The sequence below is a fragment of the Kwoniella mangroviensis genome (assembly GCF_000507465.2).
Source record: "Kwoniella mangroviensis CBS 8507 chromosome 1 map unlocalized Ctg01, whole genome shotgun sequence".
In the NCBI taxonomy this organism is placed as follows: Eukaryota; Fungi; Basidiomycota; class Tremellomycetes; order Tremellales; family Cryptococcaceae; genus Kwoniella; species Kwoniella mangrovensis.
This window is the reverse complement of record NW_027062533.1, coordinates 8,125,108-8,149,283: the sequence shown is the minus strand read 5'-3', so window position 1 is coordinate 8,149,283 and position 24,176 is coordinate 8,125,108. Positions and strand designations below refer to the sequence as shown.

General features: G+C 48.4%; 12 protein-coding genes across 12 annotated transcripts; 5 read left to right on the top strand and 7 right to left on the bottom strand.

Moving 5' to 3' along the window:
- Window positions 1–158: 158 nt before the first annotated feature.
- Window positions 159–3,364, bottom strand: I203_103078 (uncharacterized protein; the record flags this gene model as incomplete). Its single annotated transcript, XM_065517232.1, has 19 exons — window positions 159–257; window positions 315–414; window positions 469–601; window positions 663–799; window positions 854–929; window positions 984–1,014; window positions 1,064–1,123; window positions 1,185–1,247; window positions 1,373–1,563; window positions 1,608–1,761; window positions 1,811–2,003; window positions 2,056–2,305; window positions 2,360–2,525; window positions 2,584–2,656; window positions 2,718–2,833; window positions 2,906–2,939; window positions 2,990–3,139; window positions 3,208–3,222; window positions 3,321–3,364. 19 exons carry the CDS (start codon window positions 3,362–3,364, stop codon window positions 159–161), a joined length of 2,085 nt encoding a protein of 694 aa, XP_065374050.1.
- A 341-nt stretch (window positions 3,365–3,705) lies between these two features.
- Window positions 3,706–5,489, top strand: I203_103077 (uncharacterized protein; the record flags this gene model as incomplete). The annotated part of the gene is made up of 6 exons (XM_019150790.1): window positions 3,706–3,772; window positions 3,825–4,188; window positions 4,250–4,407; window positions 4,460–4,571; window positions 4,643–4,689; window positions 4,783–5,489. The coding sequence occupies 6 exons, from the start codon at window positions 3,706–3,708 to the stop codon at window positions 5,487–5,489; spliced, it is 1,455 nt and encodes a 484-aa protein (XP_019000017.1).
- Window positions 5,490–5,668: 179 nt separating this feature from the next.
- Window positions 5,669–6,664, bottom strand: I203_103076 (uncharacterized protein; the record flags this gene model as incomplete). The annotated part of the gene is made up of 5 exons (XM_019150791.1): window positions 5,669–5,927; window positions 5,997–6,233; window positions 6,303–6,443; window positions 6,498–6,575; window positions 6,639–6,664. 5 exons carry the CDS (start codon window positions 6,662–6,664, stop codon window positions 5,669–5,671), a joined length of 741 nt encoding a protein of 246 aa, XP_019000018.1.
- Window positions 6,665–7,023: 359 nt separating this feature from the next.
- On the top strand, window positions 7,024–8,177 carry I203_103075 (uncharacterized protein; the record flags this gene model as incomplete). The annotated part of the gene is made up of 6 exons (XM_019150792.1): window positions 7,024–7,202; window positions 7,257–7,351; window positions 7,406–7,488; window positions 7,546–7,643; window positions 7,705–7,879; window positions 7,938–8,177. The coding sequence occupies 6 exons, from the start codon at window positions 7,024–7,026 to the stop codon at window positions 8,175–8,177; spliced, it is 870 nt and encodes a 289-aa protein (XP_019000019.1).
- A 94-nt stretch (window positions 8,178–8,271) lies between these two features.
- Window positions 8,272–9,070, bottom strand: I203_103074 (mitochondrial 37S ribosomal protein uS10m; the record flags this gene model as incomplete). The annotated part of the gene is made up of 2 exons (XM_019150793.1): window positions 8,272–8,917; window positions 8,982–9,070. 2 exons carry the CDS (start codon window positions 9,068–9,070, stop codon window positions 8,272–8,274), a joined length of 735 nt encoding a protein of 244 aa, XP_019000020.1.
- A 374-nt stretch (window positions 9,071–9,444) lies between these two features.
- On the top strand, window positions 9,445–10,390 carry I203_103073 (YggS family pyridoxal phosphate enzyme; the record flags this gene model as incomplete). The annotated part of the gene is made up of 4 exons (XM_019150794.1): window positions 9,445–9,564; window positions 9,611–9,730; window positions 9,779–9,845; window positions 9,891–10,390. 4 exons carry the CDS (start codon window positions 9,445–9,447, stop codon window positions 10,388–10,390), a joined length of 807 nt encoding a protein of 268 aa, XP_019000021.1.
- Window positions 10,391–10,449: 59 nt separating this feature from the next.
- I203_103072 (uncharacterized protein) lies at window positions 10,450–13,201 on the bottom strand (the record flags this gene model as incomplete). Its single annotated transcript, XM_065517231.1, has 11 exons — window positions 10,450–10,476; window positions 10,532–10,858; window positions 10,901–11,030; window positions 11,074–11,369; window positions 11,571–11,601; window positions 11,645–11,902; window positions 11,947–11,953; window positions 12,007–12,288; window positions 12,339–12,399; window positions 12,539–13,100; window positions 13,152–13,201. The coding sequence occupies 11 exons, from the start codon at window positions 13,199–13,201 to the stop codon at window positions 10,450–10,452; spliced, it is 2,031 nt and encodes a 676-aa protein (XP_065374049.1).
- A 389-nt stretch (window positions 13,202–13,590) lies between these two features.
- Window positions 13,591–15,585, top strand: I203_103071 (uncharacterized protein; the record flags this gene model as incomplete). Its single annotated transcript, XM_065517230.1, has 9 exons — window positions 13,591–13,644; window positions 13,692–13,700; window positions 13,865–14,078; window positions 14,174–14,313; window positions 14,363–14,571; window positions 14,750–14,922; window positions 15,040–15,185; window positions 15,237–15,464; window positions 15,508–15,585. 9 exons carry the CDS (start codon window positions 13,591–13,593, stop codon window positions 15,583–15,585), a joined length of 1,251 nt encoding a protein of 416 aa, XP_065374048.1.
- A 41-nt stretch (window positions 15,586–15,626) lies between these two features.
- I203_103070 (uncharacterized protein) lies at window positions 15,627–17,197 on the bottom strand (the record flags this gene model as incomplete). The annotated part of the gene is made up of 4 exons (XM_065517229.1): window positions 15,627–15,926; window positions 15,991–16,683; window positions 16,736–16,813; window positions 17,078–17,197. The coding sequence occupies 4 exons, from the start codon at window positions 17,195–17,197 to the stop codon at window positions 15,627–15,629; spliced, it is 1,191 nt and encodes a 396-aa protein (XP_065374047.1).
- A 48-nt stretch (window positions 17,198–17,245) lies between these two features.
- I203_103069 (protein transporter SEC13) lies at window positions 17,246–18,721 on the top strand (the record flags this gene model as incomplete). Its single annotated transcript, XM_065517228.1, has 7 exons — window positions 17,246–17,278; window positions 17,477–17,533; window positions 17,585–17,703; window positions 17,825–17,931; window positions 17,982–18,071; window positions 18,119–18,432; window positions 18,488–18,721. 7 exons carry the CDS (start codon window positions 17,246–17,248, stop codon window positions 18,719–18,721), a joined length of 954 nt encoding a protein of 317 aa, XP_065374046.1.
- A 45-nt stretch (window positions 18,722–18,766) lies between these two features.
- I203_103068 (uncharacterized protein) lies at window positions 18,767–20,449 on the bottom strand (the record flags this gene model as incomplete). Its single annotated transcript, XM_019150799.1, has 6 exons — window positions 18,767–18,941; window positions 18,997–19,134; window positions 19,184–19,408; window positions 19,457–19,845; window positions 19,898–20,226; window positions 20,275–20,449. The coding sequence occupies 6 exons, from the start codon at window positions 20,447–20,449 to the stop codon at window positions 18,767–18,769; spliced, it is 1,431 nt and encodes a 476-aa protein (XP_019000026.1).
- A 631-nt stretch (window positions 20,450–21,080) lies between these two features.
- Window positions 21,081–23,268, bottom strand: I203_103067 (uncharacterized protein; the record flags this gene model as incomplete). Its single annotated transcript, XM_019150800.1, has 7 exons — window positions 21,081–21,362; window positions 21,436–21,523; window positions 21,602–22,023; window positions 22,072–22,366; window positions 22,464–22,593; window positions 22,698–23,070; window positions 23,134–23,268. 7 exons carry the CDS (start codon window positions 23,266–23,268, stop codon window positions 21,081–21,083), a joined length of 1,725 nt encoding a protein of 574 aa, XP_019000027.1.
- Window positions 23,269–24,176: the final 908 nt, after the last annotated feature.

Below are 24,176 nucleotides of genomic sequence, written 5' to 3'. Positions count from 1 at the left end.
ATGATTGTACGTATCACTATAGCTCAACTACTACTAACCAGACGAATATACTATTAACACTGACAGATCTTGGGAAATATATTCAAGAAATGAGATTGATCTGCCCGAAACTGGACCGAAAGTAGCAACCAAAGCATGTGGACACGGTAGCCGAATCCTTAGATGGAGTCGATCGCAAATCGCACTTTGATTGTACCCCAGGCCTCTTCTTGATCGATCGAAAGGATCTTCTTGGTAGCGAGGGTAAGGCAATCGTACTGGTGCGGAATGAGACTTGAGCGGAGAACAAGTCAGTCATCTCCAAGGTCACTCACGAATGCAAGCGCTGCGACATGCTTCTTGCTCTTCACAGGCGCAAGATCCTCAAATTCTAACTCCTCGAGGGACAAAGTGACCATCTTCCTCTCAACATAGCTAGTGAAGTGTGTCAGCTCTGTCTCACCCTAATCTGAAAGTGCTACGACCTACGAGAAAAAATCTCTACATTGCTTCTCCAAAGTCGCAAGCATCTCTGGTCGGAAGGCTGGTGGTAAGTCCGCAAGTCTGGCTTGTTGGGAAGGTGCAAGCGCTTCGAGCTGGAAGTTGTCTTCATCCTGAGGCACTGGTATGTATGAGAATAGATTAGCAGAATCTAGGCCAATATTTCCGATGGGTCCACTCACAGTCAAGATCGTCACCTCGGACAAGGAGGAGCGGGTCATCGTCGGGTCGATCGCTCATTAAAGAGACGGATCGTTGATGTCTTCTATCGACAGATCGACCACCAGTGGAAGATTCATGGGCGCTTCTCGATCGGAGTCTGTAAACATATTGATTCAGTCAGACGCAGACATGGAGTGGTCCAAGCACTGACCTGGCTTCTTGAGGTGTCATGATGCTGAGCCTGAGACTGGCAGGCGAAAAGCTGGTATCGGCCAGATCGGGCAAGCCTGAGCATCGCGATCAGTCTTCGTTTTCCTACAGAGTAGATGAAGCTGACCCACCAGGAGTGACACTTCGACGCCCCTCCTCCCACTGATCAGGAATTAGCGAGAGCGAACGAGACGAGAGTGAAAGCACTCACCGGAAGAGGTCCTTGTTGACTTCCTTGACTGATTCGACGTGCGTACTCTGCATCAGGAGCCTGACAAATCGACTGTAAATCACTAGTCTCATACCCAAGTGGGCATATCATGTGTACTTACTGCACTACCTGGTCTAGCACTGGCACTCATTTCTTGGATGGGTACTTCGTATTCTTGGAACACCTAAAGCCATTGTTATTGCTGCTTATGAATCCTGCTCAGATATCAGGAAAGGTACCAACATCTTGGTAATTCGTCTTGGCTCCGAAGTCAGCAGATGCTAGCTGATCGTTAAATCATTGACTCACATCCATACCAGGCATCGCGATATCTCCTCCACCAAAGATATCGAATTCGCCATCACCTGGCCTCTCTGGTTCGTCACCTTCGGCGACTACACCAGCCTTTCCCAGACGATGAACAGTAAGATCGGACTCCCACTTGAAAGTTTCAACTCGAGTGAGAGCGGAGAAGAATGCCTTCATCTCGGGGTCGAAGACTAAAGCGGTCCAGTATCAACATTGAACAAAAGATGTGACTTACATTTCAGTCCTCCTGTACCATCTACCAGGGAGGTAGCCGTTGCAGCGACGGTCTTCCCTTTCAATCTGGATTCGATTATCGCTCTTTCTCTGTTCATGTCTTCATGATACCTTTTGCGGGCTTCTTGATCTCCTGCTGAGTCGAGTTCGGTAGTCTGTTCAGGCGAGTGAGCTCATGCTAATTTTGTCGGTCTGAAAACTTACAGAATCAAAGATAACTTTTTTGACCTTTCTGGGCTTCTTCATTTTAACCTCCACAAGTTGTTGCTCGACATCATCGACTGAGCCTCGTTCACTGCCTTCTCGATCTTGTGGCGCATTTTTAGGAGGAGGAGTGGTTACTGTAGGAACAGCTTCCGGAGCAAGACTGGGGTGACGAGACGGAAGAACAAGATCGCTATGAACCTGAATCAGCGTACGAAATTCGCATTTGAAACGTTGCTAATTACCCTCCGTCTAGCACCATCCCAGCATCGTTACCACCTTCTGGAAGATCAAAATCTCTACCGGATGGACCGGAAAAACTGTCATCGCCAACTGGATGATCCATTCCGTCGAGTTCCAACCCGAGATCGATCTCACCCATGGGGATATCGATTCCAGCGTAAAGATGACCTCCGGTGGAGTCGGAGGGATGGTGTATCGAATTTCGCGTCTTCGTAGTGAGACCATAAGCACCGATCGCCGGGGAAGAGGATACTGGTTTAAGGTAAGGATGTGCGTTTGTCTCAACCGTGAGGAGATCACTCTTACCCTTTTTCCTTTTGACATCTCTTCCCACTTCCCCCTCTTCATCCTCATCTTCATCTTCATCATCACTGCTCTCTTCATCTTCTTCTCCTTGTGAATGAGTTGCTTGAGACGAAAGCATTGAAGAGGATCGTCTCTTTCGTCCATGATTGAGGGGGTTTTGCCAATCCTATGGAACAAGCGGAGGTTAACATAGTTTACCTTCTGGATTGATCCCGATGACTTACAACATGATGGAACTGTAAGTTCAAGCCGAGCTCAAACTCAAGACTTGCTTGAGCAAGCGTAATTTGATCGATTCTGTGGATATGAGACATCAACAATGGAAACTGTCTTATATAATGAGGGAAGGGCTACTAACCTGCTTTTTCCTCCTCCGGGAAGGTCTAGGTTCACAGTACCTCCAGTACCGGATCCACCCGTCACAAAATCGGTAGCAATCGATCGACGAAGGTTAGAGTTGAGATTGGTGACGTCCTATGGGTTTGGTCGAAACAGGTCAGTGCAGATACCTGAATTGCTTTAAGTGTAGGATGAAGAAGAGTTCACAGTAAAGAAAATATCGTAATTCTGATTGTATACTCTGCAGTAATGCATCAGCTGTCATCAGGTAAGAAGCGAAGTCAGACTCACCTTGCTACTCCTACCAACAATGCACCACTCAATCTGAGAGCCATCGGTTCGGGTGGTTCAGCGATGATCTGACATGTTTTAGCGAGATTGACGGTGGTCAACTGCTTTCGAGTGATCTTTTTGTTCTTCGGACCTAATGTAGCTGCTAACCTGTTGGTGTTGATGATCAAGTGGGCATCAGCTCGTGTCGTGGATATATATATGAAGAGGGAACATACCAGATGATACCGAAGCTGTATTGGGTGACGAAGGAAGGATGTCTCGTCAGCTCAGAATTGGTTGAGAGGTGCCACAGTTTATGCCACTGCCAGAGAGGTAGACGTTGACTCACGATCCGTTCTTCTTGGTCAAAAGTAGTTCCTCTGGGTAGAACATTGTGTTTGTGTGGTTCAACAGAATTAGGTGAGAGATGATAGAAGGAAGATGAAGAGGAAGGAGATGTATATGGCATATACGTATATACTGTAAATATGTGCTATGTGCTATGTACATGGTCACCATCACCAAAGGAAGGGGTCTAAGGTTATGATCGCTCGTGAGAGCCACGTGATACGCAATTACCCTAAATGGCAATTCAGCGATCCTAATCATTCATCCATTGTCTTGATAACCAAATGAATCATGATTCATCTTTCGTTCACTCATCCTTACCATCTTGCTTCTATATATCCTTACCACATCGTACATAAATACAGAGCTACCTCAGACCCCTTGTCATGGCCCCGATCACTCCCGCCGAGAGGCAAAAGTTGCTCTTGCAACAGGAAATAGCAAAACTGTCGGGTCAGTCAATCGTATCCAAGTGGAACCCTCTCAAGCTGACGTCTGGTTCTAGGAGCAATTTCTCGCCACTCAACATCATCAACATCTTCCTCTTTTCATCCATACCGCGGTCGAGGTGCTCCAAGAGGATATGTACCGACGCGTGGGAGAGGAAGAGGAAGAGGGGGTCGAGGTGGTTCCTACGCTCTAGATCTACGTCAAACCAACAAACAACCGTCTTCAGCTGAACCTTCCAGACCATCAAGCTCGGCTTCAGTGAATCCACCAAATACAGTGAATGAGAAGGAAAGCGGAGAGATAGAACCCTCACCTCCCGCTTCCGATTCACCCTTGGCAGGTCCAAGTGGAACTTCAGCAGTTTGGGTGAAAGGCAAGGGAAAGAATGGAAACATGAGCTTGATGACTGCTGAGAAAAGGTGAGTAATTCTCATCGGTATCTTGTTGGGAGTGGATCAACTCATGTATTTTCTATACCAGTGCACAATTAAAAGTTCAACGTCGAAGTAAACCTAGGGTTCCTCCTCAGATACAGGTCATCAATTCACTTGCCACCAGTTCGGGCGATAAACGAGTCGTTATTGACGGAGTAGTCTTTCAATTCGAGCAGGATGGGAAGAAGCTAACACGGATTGGAGGTTGGTCATTCTTATGTATTTGGTCATCATTTCCTAACGCATACCACCGCAGAAGCACCTTCTTCGGCTACCGGCTCTTTCACTCCCACTAGGAAGAATCTAAGCTTCGGTGGAGAGAAGTATAGAAGAACCAGCAGGGGGAATTTGGTAATGAAGAGGAATGGGTATGTCATATTGGCCTGCTCCCTTATCTGACACTGATTGTGCTCGCTCGTTGCGTGCTGATCTTTTGTAGCTCAACAAGCAAGAGCAAACAGCTTTGCCGATACTTCACCAAGACGGGTGCGTTTCAAGACGTGTCTGGAAGACTGTACTGACGTTTTGTCATCGTTTTGCTTCTCCTACCTTCATACTGACCTGGCCGTGGGGGAATAGGCCGTTGCAACTTCGGCTTAACCTGTCCTCATATTCATGACCCAAACAAGGTTACGATATGTTCCCGATATCTCAAGGGAGCTTGTACATTAGGTACCTCGTGTCCCCTCTCACATACCCCATCAACCCATAATACTCCGTCCTGTGTAAGATTCCAGGCAACTTCGAGTTGTACCAAACCCAATTGTCTTTACCCGCATGTCAAGGTGTCGTCCGATGCTCCGATATGTCAAGATTTCGCCAAAATCGGTTGGTGCGATAAAGAACCTGGAATGTGCGAGAATCTACATATCTGGGAATGTCAAGAATTTAGGGAAAAGGGAACATGTAGCAAAAACGGAAAGTGTGGTTTAAGGCATGTTGTCAGAGCGGAAATCAATCGACCGGAAGTGGTGGCGACGTCAAGTAGTGTACCAGTACACGGTGAAGGTGGATTTGAAGAACAAGATAATTACATTGAGTTTGATCAAGGTAGTCCCGGACTCGTGTCGGATGAAGATGGCGAGGAGGAAAATGGGTCTGACAGTGGAAGCGAGAGCGAGGAGGAGGAGGAGGGGAGCGACAGCGAGAGTGAGAGTGGATCGGTTTCATCAGAAGCTGACAACGGTAAGCGTAACAACCTTTCTTCTCCCTCTGCTCATCCTCCGTCCGATATGATGGATACGGACGAAGTGGATGGAGACGCAGTCCTCGATGTTGTCTTTTGATAGGGCACTCGAAACCTTTGTATATAGTGATACCAATTTGTGGATAAAAATCAGAGAAACGAATATCTTCATGACATAATGAACAATGCATATGATATAAATGATTGTTGTTACTCTTAAATCAGAGTTGGCTACTGACGTACATAAATCTTTACACCTATTTTCCCCTTGAAATTTGATTAATACCTATCATCATCCCTTCTACTGGGTACCCAACCTAAATCACCATCTTCCCTTCCTCTAGGTTGCCATCCGCCTGGACCATCATCTCTAGGCTCACCACCACCACCACCACCACCGGGTACCCATCCCATACCACCGTTCTCCTCTACTGGACCACCATTCTCGGACTTCTTCTTTCTCGATAAACGTTGAGATGCTTCGAGCGATTTTACTAATGGCTTTGAGGGGTGACAGAGATGCATGAAGTTGCAGAAACTGATAATGCAATGAGCGACTATCAGCGTATGTTCTCTTCTGAATATTGAAATAAGAGGGTTCACTCACCCTTCACGTTTACATTCGCCCATCTCATTCTGTCTACAACAACTCTCCCTGAAATCTGTGACAGGACTCAACTCGCAATGTAATGGTCTCATAGCGTACCACCTGTCGTTCAACGCCTGAACCGCTTTGGCAGCTTCCGCTTCCCACTCGTATCTGGCATATACGTTTCCTAACAAGTGATCTCCGACGTTGTCGCATACATGCATTTCCAGTAAATGACCGTATTTTGCTAATTCACTGGGGAAGGAATAGATTTGTCAGCTAAAACTCTTTGATTCTACACTCAAGGATTGGAGAAAAGCTTACATGTAGAAATCCTCATAGAATGTGTCAAAGTTCGCCTGTAGCTGCTCCGGTGTCATATGCTGACCTTCTGGTGTATGTCCGGGATTGTTGTATACGTTGGGAAGGAGGATGGTTTGAGAGAATTGAGGCTTAATGTGTTTTCTGAGAGGGAAGATCATCAGCTATCGCTGTTTCAATTGGCAGGACTGTACTCACCTAGAGCATCTATCGCCATGTCTACAAGCTCCTATCTTCAGGTAGAATGAGCAATTCACTCGGTCCTGTTCCGTACCACTATGATTGATGTGTTAGCAATGTCATGCGAAGAGACAAGTAAAGGAAGGAAAGTGGACTTACAAGATGTTGGCTAGATGCGAAGCCATTTTCGATTACTATGCTTTCTTCTGCAGTCGGTTCCTTCTTCCTGGTCTGTCCGTGTTGATGGTCGTGGTAGACTGGTTTTTGATTATATCTTGCTGATGATGAGAAGAGATTGATATAGTCACAAAGATGAATTGAACATTTCGAGTGGCCACCGTGTATGTGACTATAGATATAGATAAACATTGAACTGGGGTGTGCCACGTTGCTTAGTCATCACAAATCACCGAATATTCCCGAACTCACCAGACGTCATCACCATGTCAATGCTATTGCTATTATCTTGTTCATCTCATCCTATATAGTTCACTACTTGACATTACTTAAACCATAATCATCGTCATAATAGTACCAAACCAACATGGGAAAATCACAAGCAGAAGATTACCTCGCCAAAGCCGAGAAGAAAGCATCCTCCTCGGTGGGGTGGTTCGGAAGTTCAAGCTCAAAGTGGGAAGAGGCCGGTGATTTGTTCGCTCAAGCTGCCAACGCATTCAAGGTGGAGAAGAGATGGAGGGAGTCGGGTCAAGCTTTCGAGAGGTGATATATTTATCATATGCTCATTGGGTCAGTGCTTATATCTTGCCATCACAGAGAAGCAGCATGTCGCCAGCAAGCAAACGAAATGAATGACGCTATGAACGCTTTCCACAACGCCGCCAAGAGTTATAAAAAGTCAGACCCGGAAGGTAAGTATGTTGTGAGGTATCACGTAGCACTGTACTGATCATGACTTCGTATAGCCGCTGTCACTGCCTTACACCAATGCATCAAGCTCTTGGTCAACTCTGGTCATTTCCGTCAAGCTGCTGATAGGGAGAAGGAGGTTAGTTTGTTCAGCAGATGGAAAAAAGTGTCTTGGCTTACATAAATAACGGTAAAGATCGCTGCTATATATGCTCAAGATGGGTTGGATGTTGCCAAAGCGAGAGATAGTTTTGTGAGAGCTGGAGACTGGTACAAACAAGAGGATGCGAATGCGTAAGTTCTTTCAATTTTAATGTGGAACATGGACCTGGTAATAACGGCTACTTATCACTAGCACCGCAAACCAATGTTATCAACAAGCTGCCGAATTATCCGCCGATTTGCAAGATTATCAAAGATCGATGGAGCTGTATCAGACCGTCGCAGATTGGTCTTTGACAAGTGCTTTAACCAAGTACTCTGTCAAGGAGTATTGGCTACGTGCGGCTCTGTGTTCGATGGCCATGGGCGTGAGTTTGGTATGGTATATGTGTTGATAAGAGAAAAATCGTTGATATACTTTGGTAGGATCTCGTAACAACGCAAAGGTTACTCGAGACGTTTGCTCAAAAGGACGTTACGTTCCCTTCGACGAGAGAAGCCAAATTTGCTCATGAATTGATGGATGCATGTGAACAAGCCGATGTGGAGAGGTACACCGCTGCTGTGTATCAGTATGACCAAGTCACAAAGTTGGATAACTGGAAGACGGGAGTTTTGTTAAGGATCAAGAAGGCTTTGGAGGAGGATGAAGGTGGTTTGACATAGATTTTGTAGAGATATGTGTGTTATTCGGATTCAGAAATGATACTCAGGTAGCGTGTTGTACAGATGTTATATGTAATGCATTCGTATAGTGTATCTATTTCTTTTCCTCTTTTACCACCTCGTTTACAGCCTGTTCAGCATCTTTTCCCGCTGGAATAGCTTGCACTTCACCTTCACTCGACAAAGCTTTCACCAGATCTTGAGCAGCATCTTGGATCTTCTTCTCGTTGAGGATTTGATTGTTGTCGCTCTCTTGTTGCTCCTTCTTTCCAAAACCTAATTCGACATATTCGTGAACATAAGCTTTCATGCCTACGCCAGGTAAACCATTTTGACGTAGGTATCTTAACCATAGATCGACCGCTTCTTTGCTTGAATCGTATACTTTTATAGCTCGTTTGTGCGTCCTTCGCTCGAAGTTTTCCTGAGCCTTCTTCTTGACAAATGGTGATTTCAGTACGGTGTATAAACTCCTTTCTCTGGGTAAAAAGGCGGGCAGGGTTGTTGGGATATTCAGAGAATGTGCCGAGTGGACTGCGAACTGTGTGGTGAGGTCCAAGTTGTAAGGGTGATACGATTGAAGATGTAGTGTCGCTACGTGAACACCGTGAGTGGGTTTGCGAGGGGTCACCTGTGGGAATGAGAGGTATTTGTTGATTTTGGGGAATGGTACGGGTAATCCTGTTTCAGCATCGTCTGATGTTGTCGCTGGTGGTGAAGCGAGTCGAGGTGTGGTGGTGCTACGTGATCGTGATCGTTATCAGTGATCGGATAAGAATTGAGCATATTCATATATTTACTCACGTCAAGTACCGAGAAGACGATGCGACAGCATTCGAGATGGTAGGTCTTGAAAAAGCTGCCAAAGCGGAACGAGCGGAGGGTAGAGCCATAGTGTGGTCATAAAGGAGAGGTTTCGGAGGAGGAGAGTGCGCAGTTGTCTGCAGCGAGTCAAGAATGGGACAATGAATGTGATGGACTGATGATGATGTATGTATGTAACGAACAACAGTCATAGACATGCAGACTGAAAAGAGAGAAAAGAGACGAGATTTCCTGAGTGATCTCTCGGATCACGTGACACGACATGACCACCATCCCATCCTAATCCCATCTTGGATACATCTCATCCGTCATCGGGGTTACCTCTCTCAGATCCACTGTATGCATGCATATCACTTTGCCAATGCAGACAGCTGTACGCTCGTTACTCGCTAGACAGTGCAGACTCGCTCCTTATAACCTACACCTTCGATCCTACGCCAGAATGTCCACGCCTATCTCACTCGATTACACTGCCGATCGAGCCGAAGAGCTAAGGGAGAATATCCAATCGGTGCAAGCGGACATCGATCAAGCTGTGGGATCGAGTGGGTCTGGATCAAAGGTGGGTAGGGGATTGGAGGGGTTGATTCGAGCTGATAATTCAGCAGCCCCGTCTGGTAGCTATTTCCAAAATCAAACCTGCTTCAGATATCAAGGCATTGTACGATGCGGGGTATAGACATTTCGGCGAGAACTATATACAGGAGATGGTTGACAAGGCCGAGGTGGTTAGTGTGCTAGCACTGATTGGACTACCAAGCTGATATGTTGAATAGCTACCTCGAGACATAAATTGGCACTTCGTCGGCTCATTGCAGAGTAACAAATCGAAGCTTGCTGCTTGTAAGTCGTGACTTGATCTGAACAACTCGCTAATCTCGTTGCCAGCCATACCAAACCTCTACGTTCTCGAGACCCTCTCATCAACCAAAGTAGCCGATCTACTTCAAAAATCACTTTCTTCCGATCGTACAACCAAGCTCAACGTTTATATCCAGATCAACACGTCGTCCGAAGACTCGAAATCCGGATTACCACCTCTTACGCCAGATGCAGAAGGCGGAGAAGTAGTGGATCTGGCGATACATGTCATTGAAAAATGTCCAGGATTGAATCTGCTAGGTTTGATGACGATAGGTTCTTTCGAAGCAAGCCACGATGCGTCAAAACCTAACCCGGATTTCGAAACGCTCAAATCGACACGAAAGGAATTATCCAGGATACTGCAAGAGAAAGGGATCAAGGATGCACCGAAAGAGGACGAGTTGGAGTTGAGTATGGGAATGAGTGCGGATTTCGTTCAAGCGGTCAAGGAGGGAAGCAACAGTGTACGAGTGGGGACTAGGATCTTTGGCGAAAGGCCGAAGAAGGTGTCTAAAGCGGCATAGGTGTTTACATATACAATATGAATCGTGCAAACCTTTGACATACATGGCATCGCCTTCGCTCAACGGAATGGGAAACCGCCCTGAGCCTGAAACACGTAAGCGATGTCGTATAGAAATCAAACTCACCTCTCCTGGGCCCACCTGCACCCAAAAATCTCCTAAATCCATTTCGCCTGTCTCTCCCACAGCCTGAGGCATGCCGTCGCCTTGCCAATTAGATATAAATCCAAACAAGTTATCCGTAGGACCATACGTGGATGCCAAGCCAAATCCAGCCTCGACTCCTTGGTATGAACCGGAGCCAATGTCAGACATAGGTTGTTGGGCGTACGGAGCGGTGTTGGTGGGGGGAGCATTACCCCAATCGTGCATCGGTGGCATGGGCTGATAAGTAGAATCTCTATATAATTCGCTTCCATCCCAATCGTGATTGACCCGTGAATCCGGCAAGGTATTGGGCGTGGTATTCTGGAGATGATCAGCTGGGTTTCATACAGATCGTCAACTTACCGCGTCTGATAACACAGCGAGTTTCTTGCGCAGGGATTCGAGTTGACGGCCATACCTGACAGCAGGGTAGTTTGGATCGACGGATGTTTGGCTGAGGCAGTGGCACAATTTGTCGATGAGGTTGAAGGTTCTGGGAGTGAAGGTTAGCGGGGAATACAAAAGGTATGACTCACTTTTGGTGATCTCCACGAAGCATTGCTCCAGAATAAAGAGCTTTGAGAAGCACGATCGCAGCGTAGGTGAACCATAGCACATGGCGAGTGGGGAGATAAGGCAATGCCCCGCCCGGGTGAAGTTTGTCCACGCAGATCGTCAAAATCTCTCGAGCGGCATCGCACATATGGAAGATGTATCTGGCATCTGGTGATTGTGCTGCGCCTCTGGGGAAAAGGCTGAGCTTGAGGGAAGTGGTGGTTTTGGTTCGATATTCTTCCTCGGCTCGGATCGTTGCTCTTTCGACGTGCGCTTGCTGCCAGGATCAGCCGAGTAACGTGCAAAAGGTGACTCACAAAGCTGAAGGCGCAGATGTATAGCTGGGTGTAGTAGAACATTGTCCACATGATATCGGTGAGAGGGAACATCTTCCACCGTTTTTTCATCCAGAGGATTTTGAATGCATCGAGGGAGCGAGCGAGCTGGGGTCAGCGGTGTTGACGAGGTATTAACTCACCTCATCAAGATATTTGAAGTATTCGCCGTGGCTGGGAGGGTCGTCAGCGAGAGAAGTGACAAGGGCTCACTTACATGACAAGAGATCTCGTTCTGGCTGCATTTGGATACAGCGTGTCATGCGCATTGCTCATTAGTTGGGTTAATTCTAGGTAAGCCTGAATCAGATTCCCGTAATCTTCCTGCGGGTGTTCCTGATCATCTGGGATTCCACGGAGGAAAGGGAAGTTGCCGAATCCCGCGGATGGGCCGCTCTGAGCCGAGGATGAGAAGCCTTGGAAGCAGACAGCGGCGCCTCGAGCCCAAAAACCTTTGCCGAGACGGATCGACACGCTGGAGAAATTATATCAGCAATCGTAGTGAGGTATGAAACGTACTGTCGGTCTGAGAGGTAGCAGTCTGAGAGGTCAGCGGTGTTTTTTGTCATGCAGACTTACATGTCCAAGCCACCCGAGCCCTTTCTATCTCGAGAGTCCTTTCCGAGTCTGATAATATTCGCAAGGCCATTTTATCTAGACCTAGCTCATACGCACTTCGCACAGCGAGCCCGATCAGTTGCCAACCTTGACGGTTCTCATCCCCGTGGGGCTCTTCCCGAGCACCGGTGGGGTTGAGCTCGATGGGGGTGACTAGAGGGGGACTGCGTGGTAGGTTTTCCGCTAGGAGCAGAAGAGATTCTACGAGACCGATGGTGGGAGGAGCACCAAGCGATTGAACATCTGAGATCCAGCCCTGCAAGGTTAGCTCGGTTGGTATTGGTAAGACTCACTCTCATTATGGCCCAAGCCTTGTCGTGAATCTCTCGAGATCCTGGAGTATCGTCTAAGCGACTGGCAATGATGATGAAGGTTGTGATGGTGTATCTTTCTTTGTGAGCGAAGACCGCTAGATCGTCTTTACATTTTGGTATCACCGCAGAGGGGCATATCGGCTGGGTCGTTAGCGGAGCTACGATCGAAGGGTACTCACTGTCAGATGGTGGTAGTATCGGAAGTATCGATCAACCAGTCTTATCGCCTGTTCGGCGGAGAGTACGCCAAGTTTTATCAATGGGAAATTTTCTAAAACAGGTGCTTGATCACTCCTTCTGCGTTCGTAGAACCGTTTAAAATCCGAGATGTTGTTGACAGTGGTCGCTTGGCCGCTCTTCTCGTGCATGTAGATTTCCTGGTTTCGCTTACCTCGACCGCCGACTATGCTCTCTTTGGTTGCCGCTTGGCCGCTAGCTAGGGCGAGGATCTGTAAAGCGTCAGATTCGTTCTGCATGTCCGCGACTACTATGCTGCTTGGATCGGCATCGTGAAGAGGAGGATTGAGGTGAAGCCGACGTCGTTTGGGCGAGGGGGTGGGCGAGGTGTGTGGTGGGTACGAAATGGATTGCTCTTCTGACGACTCCTTGGTCTCTCTCTTTCGATTGTTCCCACCACGGCGAGAGGGCGCGAACACACATTCTCGAGACTCTCGCTTGCATCGGGAGCAGGGAGGGGACGAGGGTGCGTCGATGTCGCCCAAGTCGCATTTCGCTTTCCTGCTGCGGCAATGGAGGCTACATATCAGCGATGAGCTATTCGGGGTGACTCACCATGCTCTGTAGCCTCGCTTGACCTTCTCTGGCTTGGCCTGGGTGTCCATGGTTCGTGTTTGAAAGGTATGACCATGAGAATGGATTCGACAAGGATACTCGAGTACCGTGTTTCAGTTGCAGTCCATCTCATCAATCCCATTTCTCACCAGGCACATGATTCATCATCACGCACTGGCATGTGTCATTTAATATACACACAAATGCATATACATGGCACATCGGAACTCGGTGATCACCGCTGGTCTTGCTGTGGTTATTGTCATGTTAAATTTAAATGGGGTATCCAGATATATCCCTCCCTTGGTGCCACTTACCATCCCACTGTGCTGCATCTGTCATGTCATCACCACCATCACTCGCTATCTCAATCTCAATTCAACGTCCATCTCCCTTTCATCTTCGCCATAACCATACCCGACTCACCACACCCCACACAATGGTCAACGCAGACCCACGAATCTCAGATGCCCAGCTTGCCCAGATCAACGCGGTGAGTCATACCCCCCCGATCCATGTACACCCGCTAATGCATCACAGGCCGCCGCGGTGAGGGAGTATTCCGTCGACCCCCGGATGGACTACCGGACCGTTTCGGCGGTGAATGGGTAAGTCTCAGATACCGAATGATCACCGCTAACGTCAGTCCTCTGGTCGTGCTCGACAATGTCTCTGTGAGTCACACCCTCTAGGTGACCCCGCTAACCCTCTAGTTCCCCTCTTACAACGAAATCGTCCAACTCACCCTCCCCGATGGAACCACTCGTGGGGGTCAAGTGCTCGAAGTCAGTGGTAAGAAAGCCATCGTACAGGTGTTCGAAGGTACCTCCGGAGTCGACACCTCGGCTACCAGAATCGCCTTCTCCGGTTCATCCATGAAGCTCGCCGTGTCCGAAGATATGTTGGGAAGAGTATTCAACGGTAGTGGTAACCCCATTGACAAAGGACCCAAAGTATGGGCCGAGGACTACCTCGATATCAATGGTAGGTCAACTTCGAGTCTGTTATCCGCTGACATGCAGGCTCCCCCATCAACCCATACTCCCGTATCTACCCCGAGGAGATGATCCAAACGGGTATTTCAACCATCGACACGATGAACTCTATCGCTCGAGGACAAAAGATCCCCATCTTCTCTGCTGCTGGTCTCCCCCACAACGAGGTATGTTCACCTTGAACCCCTTCATTTACCCGCTCATATTCTCTTCCAGATCGCCGCGCAAATCTGTCGACAAGCTGGTCTCGTGAAACGACCCGGCGCCACCAAAGGCGTCCACGATGGTCACGAAGACAATTTCTCCATCGTCTTTGCGGCTATGGGTGTGAACATGGAGACTGCCCGTTTCTTCAAGCAAGACTTTGAGGAGTCGGGATCTATCTCGAATTCTACCCTTTTCGTAAACCTTGCTTCCGATCCAACGTGAGTCAATTTACTCCGGAACCCCGCTAATAATACCAGAATCGAACGTATCATCACCCCTCGTCTCGCCTTGACTACCGCCGAATACTTTGCCTACCAACTTGAGAAGCACGTGCTTGTCGTCATGACGGATATGTCCAGGTGGGTGATACCTTTCATGACCCCCGCTGACCCTTAGTTACGCCGATGCTTTGCGAGAGGTATCTGCTGCTCGAGAAGAGGTGCCCGGTCGACGAGGATACCCTGGTTATCTCTATACCGATTTGTCAACGTTGTACGAACGAGCTGGACGAGTCGAAGGCAGGAACGGATCTATCACTCAAGTGCCCATCTTGACCATGCCTAATGACGGTGAGTCAGGTTCCAGAGCGACCTCAGCTGACATTCAGATATCACCCACCCTATTCCCGATTTAACTGGATATATCACTGGTGAGTCCTTTCCCTTATGACCTTCGCTGACAAGCAGAGGGCCAAATCTTTGTCGATCGACAATTGCACAATCGACAAATCTACCCTCCTATCAACGTGCTCCCTTCTCTCTCCCGATTGATGAAGAGTGCTATCGGTGAGAAGCTCACCCGAAAGGATCACGGAGATGTGTCCAATCAATTGGTGGGGTCTGCTTCTCCCTTTACCTTAAGCTCACGCTGACACTTCCCCAAGTACGCCAAATACGCCGTTGGTAAAGACGCTGCTTCAATGAAAGCGGTCGTTGGTGAAGAAGCTCTCTCAGCCGATGACAAACTTGCACTTGAATTCCTTGACCGATTCGAAAAGGAGTTCGTCGGTCAAGGCAGTTACGAAGCTCGAACCATCTTTGAATCTTTGGACATCGCCTGGGACCTTCTTCGAATCTTCCCCAAAGAATCCCTCAACCGAATCAACCCAAAGGTGAGTCGAAGCTCAACGCTGGCATTGCTGACAGTTACTCCAGATTCTCGCCGAGTTCTACTCTCGAAAGACCACTCGACAACCCGAGGAGAAGAAAGAGGAGAACCTCATAGATGCTTGATTGTATTCATAAAATTTGTGTTCATGTATATACAGTGTTTGCTACAGATTCCTAGCTACTAGCTCCTCGTCTAGCTCTACGACCTTTTCCCAAACCTCTTTACTCAATCGGGCATCTTGATATGACAAAGCCATAAGCCTGGCCACCTTCATCCTTCTTTTCAACGTTTCCTCGGCACTCTCAGCATTCTCCTTTCGTCCCTTGACGAACGCGTCCTGTATAAGTCCTGCGACATCATCCGGGATCTCCAATTTAGCGGCATGTTTGGGGGAAGACAATTCGATGAGATAGTTTCGAAGAGCCGAGAGATCTTCCCTTGCTGATTTCACCTCTCCAGTCCCCTTGACCGGCACATCAATGTCCACCTACGAAATCAGCTCTTGCCATCCTTGCTATTTCACTCACCGGCAGCAGACTTTTCCCCTGACTCAACACAGCTACTCTTGTCGCACATTCCATCTTCAACCCCTCCATATACGGATACTCGTACCTCACTTTCTGCTCAGTCATGCATTCTGCCAACGCTTTGAGGTTCTTCACCGCTTTCTCGTTCAACTGACCACCACTACCCATAGCATCCTCCTCTACCACTAACACGGTTCCTTCGGACAGCTGCAGAAGACCTGCGTCCAAAGATGACGAGTCTGTAGATTTTGGGAAGAAGGGATGAGAATGAAGCAGCGAGACTGACAGCGGCAAAGATACCACCTTCGGTGTGACAGATTTCACCACCTGGTTAAACCTCTCTGTCGCTGCCTCGTTTTTCCTCTTGAAGTTGACGGATAAAGTACCCAGCGGCGTCATGGACATCGGTCTGGAAGTTGGTGATGATAACAGCAGCAGGAGGAGGAACTCCCCGGCTACACGATCTGGCGGAGAGAATGCTGTAGCAAGGTAATCCACCAGTTCCTCTCTCACATCCTCCACAGGCTGAGGCTCTACTTTGTCTACCGTCTTCAGCACATGGATTGTCGGCACGAGCTCGACACTCTCCGGTTCGTTGGAAGGGAGTGGAGAAGTCGACAGGATACCAATGAAATGATGAGTCGAAGCGGGTTTAAATGCTGCATCGTCGTAAACCTGATGGATCAGCTCTGCCTATCTACATTTAACCCACCTTGATCAATGCGCCGAGATAGTTGCCATTTACACCGGGTAATGGATATTTGGCATGCACCGAAGTCGGCAGAGATGGTCCTGGCTCATCATCACTTCCCTTTGCCCATATCTGTTCACCTGGTATTCTGAGGCATTATCAGCGATGCCTTGCCCAACTGTCACTCACTCGACACCCCACCCGACCCATCTTTCCTTTAATTCGCTCCAATCAACGTCTCCTTCAGTGTCAACATCGCCTGGAAGATACACCTCCATCGGATATCCAGTATCCTGCAGCAAGCATCTGAACGAGACGACTGATAGCGGTTGACTTGATTTGGTGAAGCGAGGAATCTACAACCTTCAGCGGTTGCTCGATTGTAATGCAACTCACCATTGATGGGTCTTCCAGTCGTTCGACCACTTCTCTCACGTACACCTCAGCCTGACTTTCTTCATGATGGTGATCATGATCCCTATGGGCTGCTCTGGCGATCTGATCTATGGTCAGCATGGTATCGGCAGTGATGGATGATATGGATGATATGTTGTATGCAAGCTGATGTTGAACATTGCGAGTTCTCATTTTCCAAAAGTACGCGTTCGCTGGTCACCGTCTTCATTACGTAAGCTGGCTATATAGTTGTACGTTCCACGCTACATTCACCATTACCAGCATCATAACACTTGACATCACGTTCGCAACTATATATCGACATTGTCAAAGCAATACAACGCACAACATGGTAAGCAGCCTCACCCACCGGACGGCGACCCCGCTGACCCCTCGCAGTCCACCGCACAGGCTTCCAAGCCCGTCCCAGTGGAAACCCAACATGAGGACATGATCGTGAGTACTTCCTTCCTCTGCTCCAGAACTTCCACTGATTGAGCCACTCAGCACGATGCACAACTCGACTACTATGGGAAGCGTCTCGCAACCTGCTCGTCCGACAAGACCATCCGTATCTTCAATGTGGTCAAAGGTGAAGCCAAGGGAGAACCAGTGATATTGAAAGGGTAAGTTGACTCTCTCGTCTACTATCGCTAACATTTCTAGTCACACAGCACCCGTCTGGCAGCTCGCATGGGCTCACCCGTCCTTCGGATCCCTCCTTGCTTCATGCTCGTACGATGGTAGGGTGTTCGTCTGGAAAGAAGTCGGAACAGGTCAAGGGAAGGGAAGTGGAGGGGAGCTACAGGATGGATGGGAAAGAATCAAAGAACATACCTTACACACTGCAAGCGGTGAGGTCGGAGCTAGCTCTGCTTGTAACTATGCTGACTCTCCAAACCAGTAAACTCCATCGCCTGGGCTCCTTATGATCTTGGACCCATCCTCGCATGTGCATCGAGCGATGGTAAAGTCTCTGTATTGAGTTTCCAGAGTGAGCGCGCTCCACTTCTAATCCTAATCCTCGCTAACGGCTTCCAGACGACGGATCTACCGATGTCTCCATTTTCCCCGCTCATGGTACCGGTGCCAATGCCATCTCCTGGGCTCCAAGCGTTGTATCCAATGCCAACCCCTCCACTGGTCGATCATCTCAAGGCCAATCATCCATCTCCCCTCAAAAGCGATTCGTAACTGCCGGTTCAGATAACCTGATTCGAATCTGGGGATATGACGAAGATGCGAAGAAATGGGTAGAAGAGGAGGTCATCAAAGGACATGAAGACTGGGTCAGAGATGTCGCCTGGGCACCCAACATTGGCCTCCCAGGAATGTATATTGCGTCAGCATCTCAGGTATGTTCTGTCTCAGAGCCATACGCTTATGATAAATCGCTGACATCACTCCCAGGACCGTACCGTTCTCATACATACTCGACCCTCACCATCCTCACCATGGTCATCATCACCCTTGTTGCCCAGCTTACCAACCTCGCAAGATCCTCATTTCCCCGATGCTGTCTGGAGAGTCAGTTGGTCCCTTGCAGGAAACATATTAGCGGTTAGCTGTGGTGACGGCAAAGTTAGCTTGTGGAAGGAAGGCGTTGGTCAAGGTTGGGAATGTGTTTCTGATTTTGCGAGCTAAATGATATATATGTGTGAATATCATGCATCGATAAACTATGATTCTCTACACCCTTCGTCGCCAGCTGCCCCCTTCCTTCACCCTCACACCGAACACCATCAGTGCGCTGAACAAGCCCAAACCTCCAGCATAAAAGATAGCAGGTCTGAAAGCTTCATATCCAGAATCTGGTCCTCCAAACGCTTGCAACAGATACCCAGCGATGGGTGCGCCTAAGAAGCTAGGTTTAATCAGGTCAGCCGAGAGTATTTCGTACCTTTTCCAAAAACACTCACTAGCCTGGCGCCCATAAAGAAACAATCATGCTGAAAGCCACAGGCAGATCGTTATCACTGAAGAGCGATGAGACAACCCCAGGGATGAGTGAGAAGAACCCTCCTGCGCAGAACCCATTGATGACAGCAAACACAGCTCTTCGTCGCACGTTAGCGCCCTTGGATCATGTAAATCTCTGATACTCACAGAGGTTCCACGCGTCCAGCGATTGGCCAAATCACTAACGTAGAAGTTGCATTTGCAGCTAGACACAACAGCAAGGCATTCAAAGATCCAAACCATCTATCTGCCATGAACCCCCATCCGATTCTACCGGTTGCAGAAGCTAGGTTGAAGCCTGCGAGCAATAAAGAAGCCGCTCCAGAGTTGAGCCCAATAGATGTGGCAAACAGGGGCAGGAAGAATGGGGGACTGTTCGGATTGAGATCAGTAGAGTCTCCTCTTCGCAACACCACTCACATGAACAAGGGAAATAGAGCTACTGCACTCCCTAACAGCACAAGCACAAATCGAAAATCTTTCAACAAGTTAACATCTACAAGACGTCGCCATGTCATTCCGTTCTTTCTCGTCATGGGGTTGATTGGTGAAACGATCACTCGCGGTTTCAGCAGAAATGCACAGGGCAGATTGATGGCCAGAAATATGAGTCCCAAGATGCGAAATGCCCACGCAAGTCCAACAGTCTTGATCAGACCGTCTGCTGATAGAGAAAGAGCTGCACCGCCCACTCCACTCCCGGCGTACACCAGTCCTGTAGCGAGGTTCCTCCTGCGAGAGAAGTAGCTCGATGGCAGGGTTGCAGCACAGAAAAAGCATAAAGCCTGACCGAAACCGAATAGGAAACCCTGCATATATTTCACTGTCAGCTTCATTCTGACACTACAAGGTTAGTCTCACCTCTGTGACCAGAAGTCCCGCAACAGATCTTGTGCACCAACCCGCTAAGATCGGTCCTACACCTGATAAAATCGCTCCGATTATTGCGACATTCCTATTGCCATATCTGGTCACCAACGCCGAGATGGGGATCGCACATAGGGCCGCCAGTGTGGCTTGTGTAGATCCTATGAATGCGAGAGTAGAGGTCGGGGCGAGTTGAGCTGCATGTAAAGCGTCCTGAAAGATACCCCAGGCATAGATACCACCCAAAGTCGTGAAGAAAATGCAGAAACAGTACAGCACTTGCAGCCACGCTGCCGCACCCCCATCCGGATAGGCCTCGAAGCCTGATCATACATGTTGTGAACATTTGCATCTCGGGATCGACCACTCACTTTGTCCTGCTGCTTGCTCAATAACTGGAGATGCCTTGTTTACACTGCTGCTCTCTACCTCTGCGTCCCACTCGGAAGACCCGTTTTGAATGTTATTGTGAACGTGTCTATCAATCCCTGGGGACTGTTGGTCCGATCCGCCAGTCCAGGTGTTCAGGTCTATGCGATCTTCCATGGCTCTTCTGATGGATACACAAAACTCAGAGATGGGAATATGTTGAAGTTGCTATAGATCAGGTGACACACCTTTAATTGTCCCTGAAATTCTGGGATTTTGCGAATTAACCGACAACAACTTGAAATTGCTGGAGGTCACCGCTTAGAAGGTGTTCGGCAGACGACCAGGATTGTATTTTACTATGGCAAATCCAGATTCATCCAAACATGTTCAGTCTTTGGATACTCTGGGAAATGTCTTGGATTTCTAACCGCATAAATGGCTAGGTTTACAACAAGCCCTGAATAACCCATATCGCCTTGAAACCCCGCAGCTACCGACAAAACCTTTGCCTGGGCCCCTCTTGATCATATCGTGAGACATGCCGACAGCTGGAGCATACATCAATGACTAGTAGTAGCATTTCAAACGGCAATATTGAACAACTTTAAACTATTCGCGATCACACGGCATCCATAGAGTAGCAAGTTCTCTTCACGCTAGCGTCTTTCGTCTATCCGAACTCTCTCCGATAGTCATCATCTTCCCGCTATATTGATGGCAGAGGCCCGCCTTTCAGAGCGACTTCTGCCAAACCAGAATCCCTTCCCACCCGTTACTTTTACACTGCTAAGGCTCGTATCGCAAGTTACGCTTCCCGAGAGGGTAAAACATGGACCTGAGCACCAATACTCTTCGCCTTCTCATCATACCCATATCCGTCTCCTTCTTCTCCAGACTGCCCAGACGGAGACGAAAGTCCGACGCCTTCCCTAGGACTGGAGTATTTCTCACGCATGATCTCGTCGATCCTTGGTTCCCCGGCGGATTCGTCAACCTCGCAAAAGGTTCGGTTCATTCCAGGAGGTGGCGATAGAAGACATAGCAGGTAGTATACCAGACCAGATATACCCGTACCTGTGATCCACGACTAAAGTGTATATTGGGAGATGTAACGTCAGTCTAGGATGCTTCGAGGGCAATGGAAACTGAGCAAGACTGACCAGGTAATAGATTCTTTGGGCACCAACCGGTACTGAGACATTGGGTGCCAAAGTGTGTATGAAACCAGGTGCGTTTACGGCGAATCCACTGTCCATACCGATAGATATCAGCTAACTGATCATTCGCTTTGGGTGGAATCGATGAAGCCAGTGGAACGATACTCACCAAAGATACGCAACGTAGCCTCTCCAGTGTATACCTGCAGTGTACCAATACCATCCGCTTCTGTCGACAGTATACAAATCATTCAGTCTCATGTGACCTCGTCTGACGAACCAATAGTCGGTTATCATTGGTCCGGCAATACAAGACAAGAGGACACCATAAGCACCAAGGTAGTTACCAAAAGTAGCACTGGATTTGTACAGTAGCCAAGGATTCATACATATTCCGACAATGGCGGCGATGTATCCTCCTCGGCGGATGTTGATGTATCGTGGGAACAGAGCCGTCAAATCACAACCAGCCGAGACGGAGTTGGCCGCAACGTTGAGAAGGAGCTGAACGTATATGAATCCGGCACTTATGAAGACCAAACCAGCTCGTGTCTTGGAGTCCCCATCGGTGTCAAGCATTTTGTCCATGATCTGTACTCAAAGTGAGCGAAAATCTCATCAAGGCGACAGAAGACTCACTTTGACAACGTCCCATATTTGTTCACCGAACTGAGGGACAGTGGATGAGGCGATGACGATCCCCAGAAAACTGGTGACACTGAACCCGATAGGCATAGCGATGATCTGCGGCCAAACAGCCGCCGATGGGGTCCTGGCTCGCGAAGCGAAATCGGGCGCGTTGGTGATCAAGGTGAACATGTTGTTGAAACATGATGAAATGGATATGATCATTTGCCAGCCAAGGGCCGATCCCGAGAGTTGGGCTGGCTGAGAGAAGACAGGTCCGATACCTCCAGCGCGGGAAATCGACCAGCTACGTTTGATTTGGAAGCCATCAGCGTTCACATTTCGGTTCATATAATGGATCGGAAAGTAATTGGAACAGAGAGGGTGTCACATTCCAGACGTACCCGAACAAAGCGAACCCGACAATGGGTCCGACAACGGCTTTAGCAGCAAATAGCCATTTGAGTTTATGAATCGGTACCCAGATGGTGGGGAGGGATAACAGCCAGTAAATTACGAAGGAGAGGATGTAGGCTGCGATCGTAGTAGCTAGATTAGCGTAATGAAGGCTCACCTCCAGCGGAGTCTCTGGGGATTTGGGATATTCTCGGAGAGGGAGATCTTCACCAATAACTCACCCGAAGTCGTCTCCGAACTGGCTGGCATCTTATTCGGAATTCGAGTAACACTTGGCCACAAGGCTCTCAACAAGACATAAACACATTCGCCCCCTAACCACGCTTGAACCCCCCACCAGATGCATGCCATACCGGCTCTGTTGAAGACTGGCCACAACGAGCCGAAAAGACCGAAGGTGGTACGATTGACAGCTGGGAAAACAATACCGTGGACTGCACCGGGTCGGGCATTGAGAACAAGCAATGGACCGACCAAGCCGTAACCGATTATGACACAGACGAACGCCTGCCACCAGTTGAGACCGGATGCTATCATAGAGGATGCGATGGTGAATGTGTTTAGATTGAATGAATCGGCGATCCAGAACGAGACCTGTATCCGAAGGATGGGATGAGCTCAGAGGCTTGAAGACTTCGGAAGACTGTGTCGACTCACGAAACTCCAAGCAGTCCATGTCTTTTTCTCTTCCGTAACAGGCAGCAGGTCTTCGGTTGCTAAGAACAATTCAAGGTGGCTCAGTCCCTCAGGATGTCGAGTTTCAAGCTTTTTAGCCAACTGTCTGGCTCTCATGTTGTATCAACGTTTCTCGTTCGCACTTTAGAATATGTGAGGTATAAGGTAGACTCGCTGCTAGATGTGATTGTGTTGTTGGACCAGGAGGGCGCTCAAACAAGATCTGATACCTTAACAATATAAATCACCCATGGTGTTCGGAAGGTGGAGCCTGGTTTCTCCTTATCTTTTTTTTGACTTGTCCATTGTAGTCGGGTTTTGCTTTCTTGCATCATATCTTCAAAATGACCAGATCTTCTGGTTGGTTCATTACCTCATCGCTAGGACAAAACTCTAGTTGACTGGCTCTTGCCTTATCATGGAAGTCAAAGATAAGGTAAAACGTACACATATATTTAGAAACTTCAAGCGAGAATATGCGATCTAGAGAAAACCGGTTCATAGACGCCCTTGTCATGAACGGCATGACGCAGAAGACAAGAATTCAGGGCTCCAAGGAACTACTAGCGTTTGATAAGTGCAGTGGCGTTTGGGGTGGTGGGGACATGTTGCGGTCGTGAACGTGGAGCTCATTGGTCATTGGTTGAACAGTGGGAGGGCATGTGACTGCCGCACACGTAGATAAGAGAAAAATCACAGATAAGAAGATAGGTTACTTGATGTCATCCATCAGCCAATCACATTGAGACCGACATTGGTTATGAGTTTTGGGCGTTCGCTAGAGAGCCGTTCTGACCTGCTTTAGCTTTCTTTCCCAGCCCTGATTTTACTCTCGCAAACCCCGGTTGTAATTGAGTGTGAGGTACTGTGTCATGTGGAGCCATTTCCACGCGTCTTGACAGAAAAGTGAATCATTGCTTTGCAGTGCACGTCTCTCACCCCTGGCCAAGGACACTCGAGTGATGAACCTTGACAGGAGTTGACGGTCGACTTGGCCTACGATGATGGGACGATCTGGTCAGATA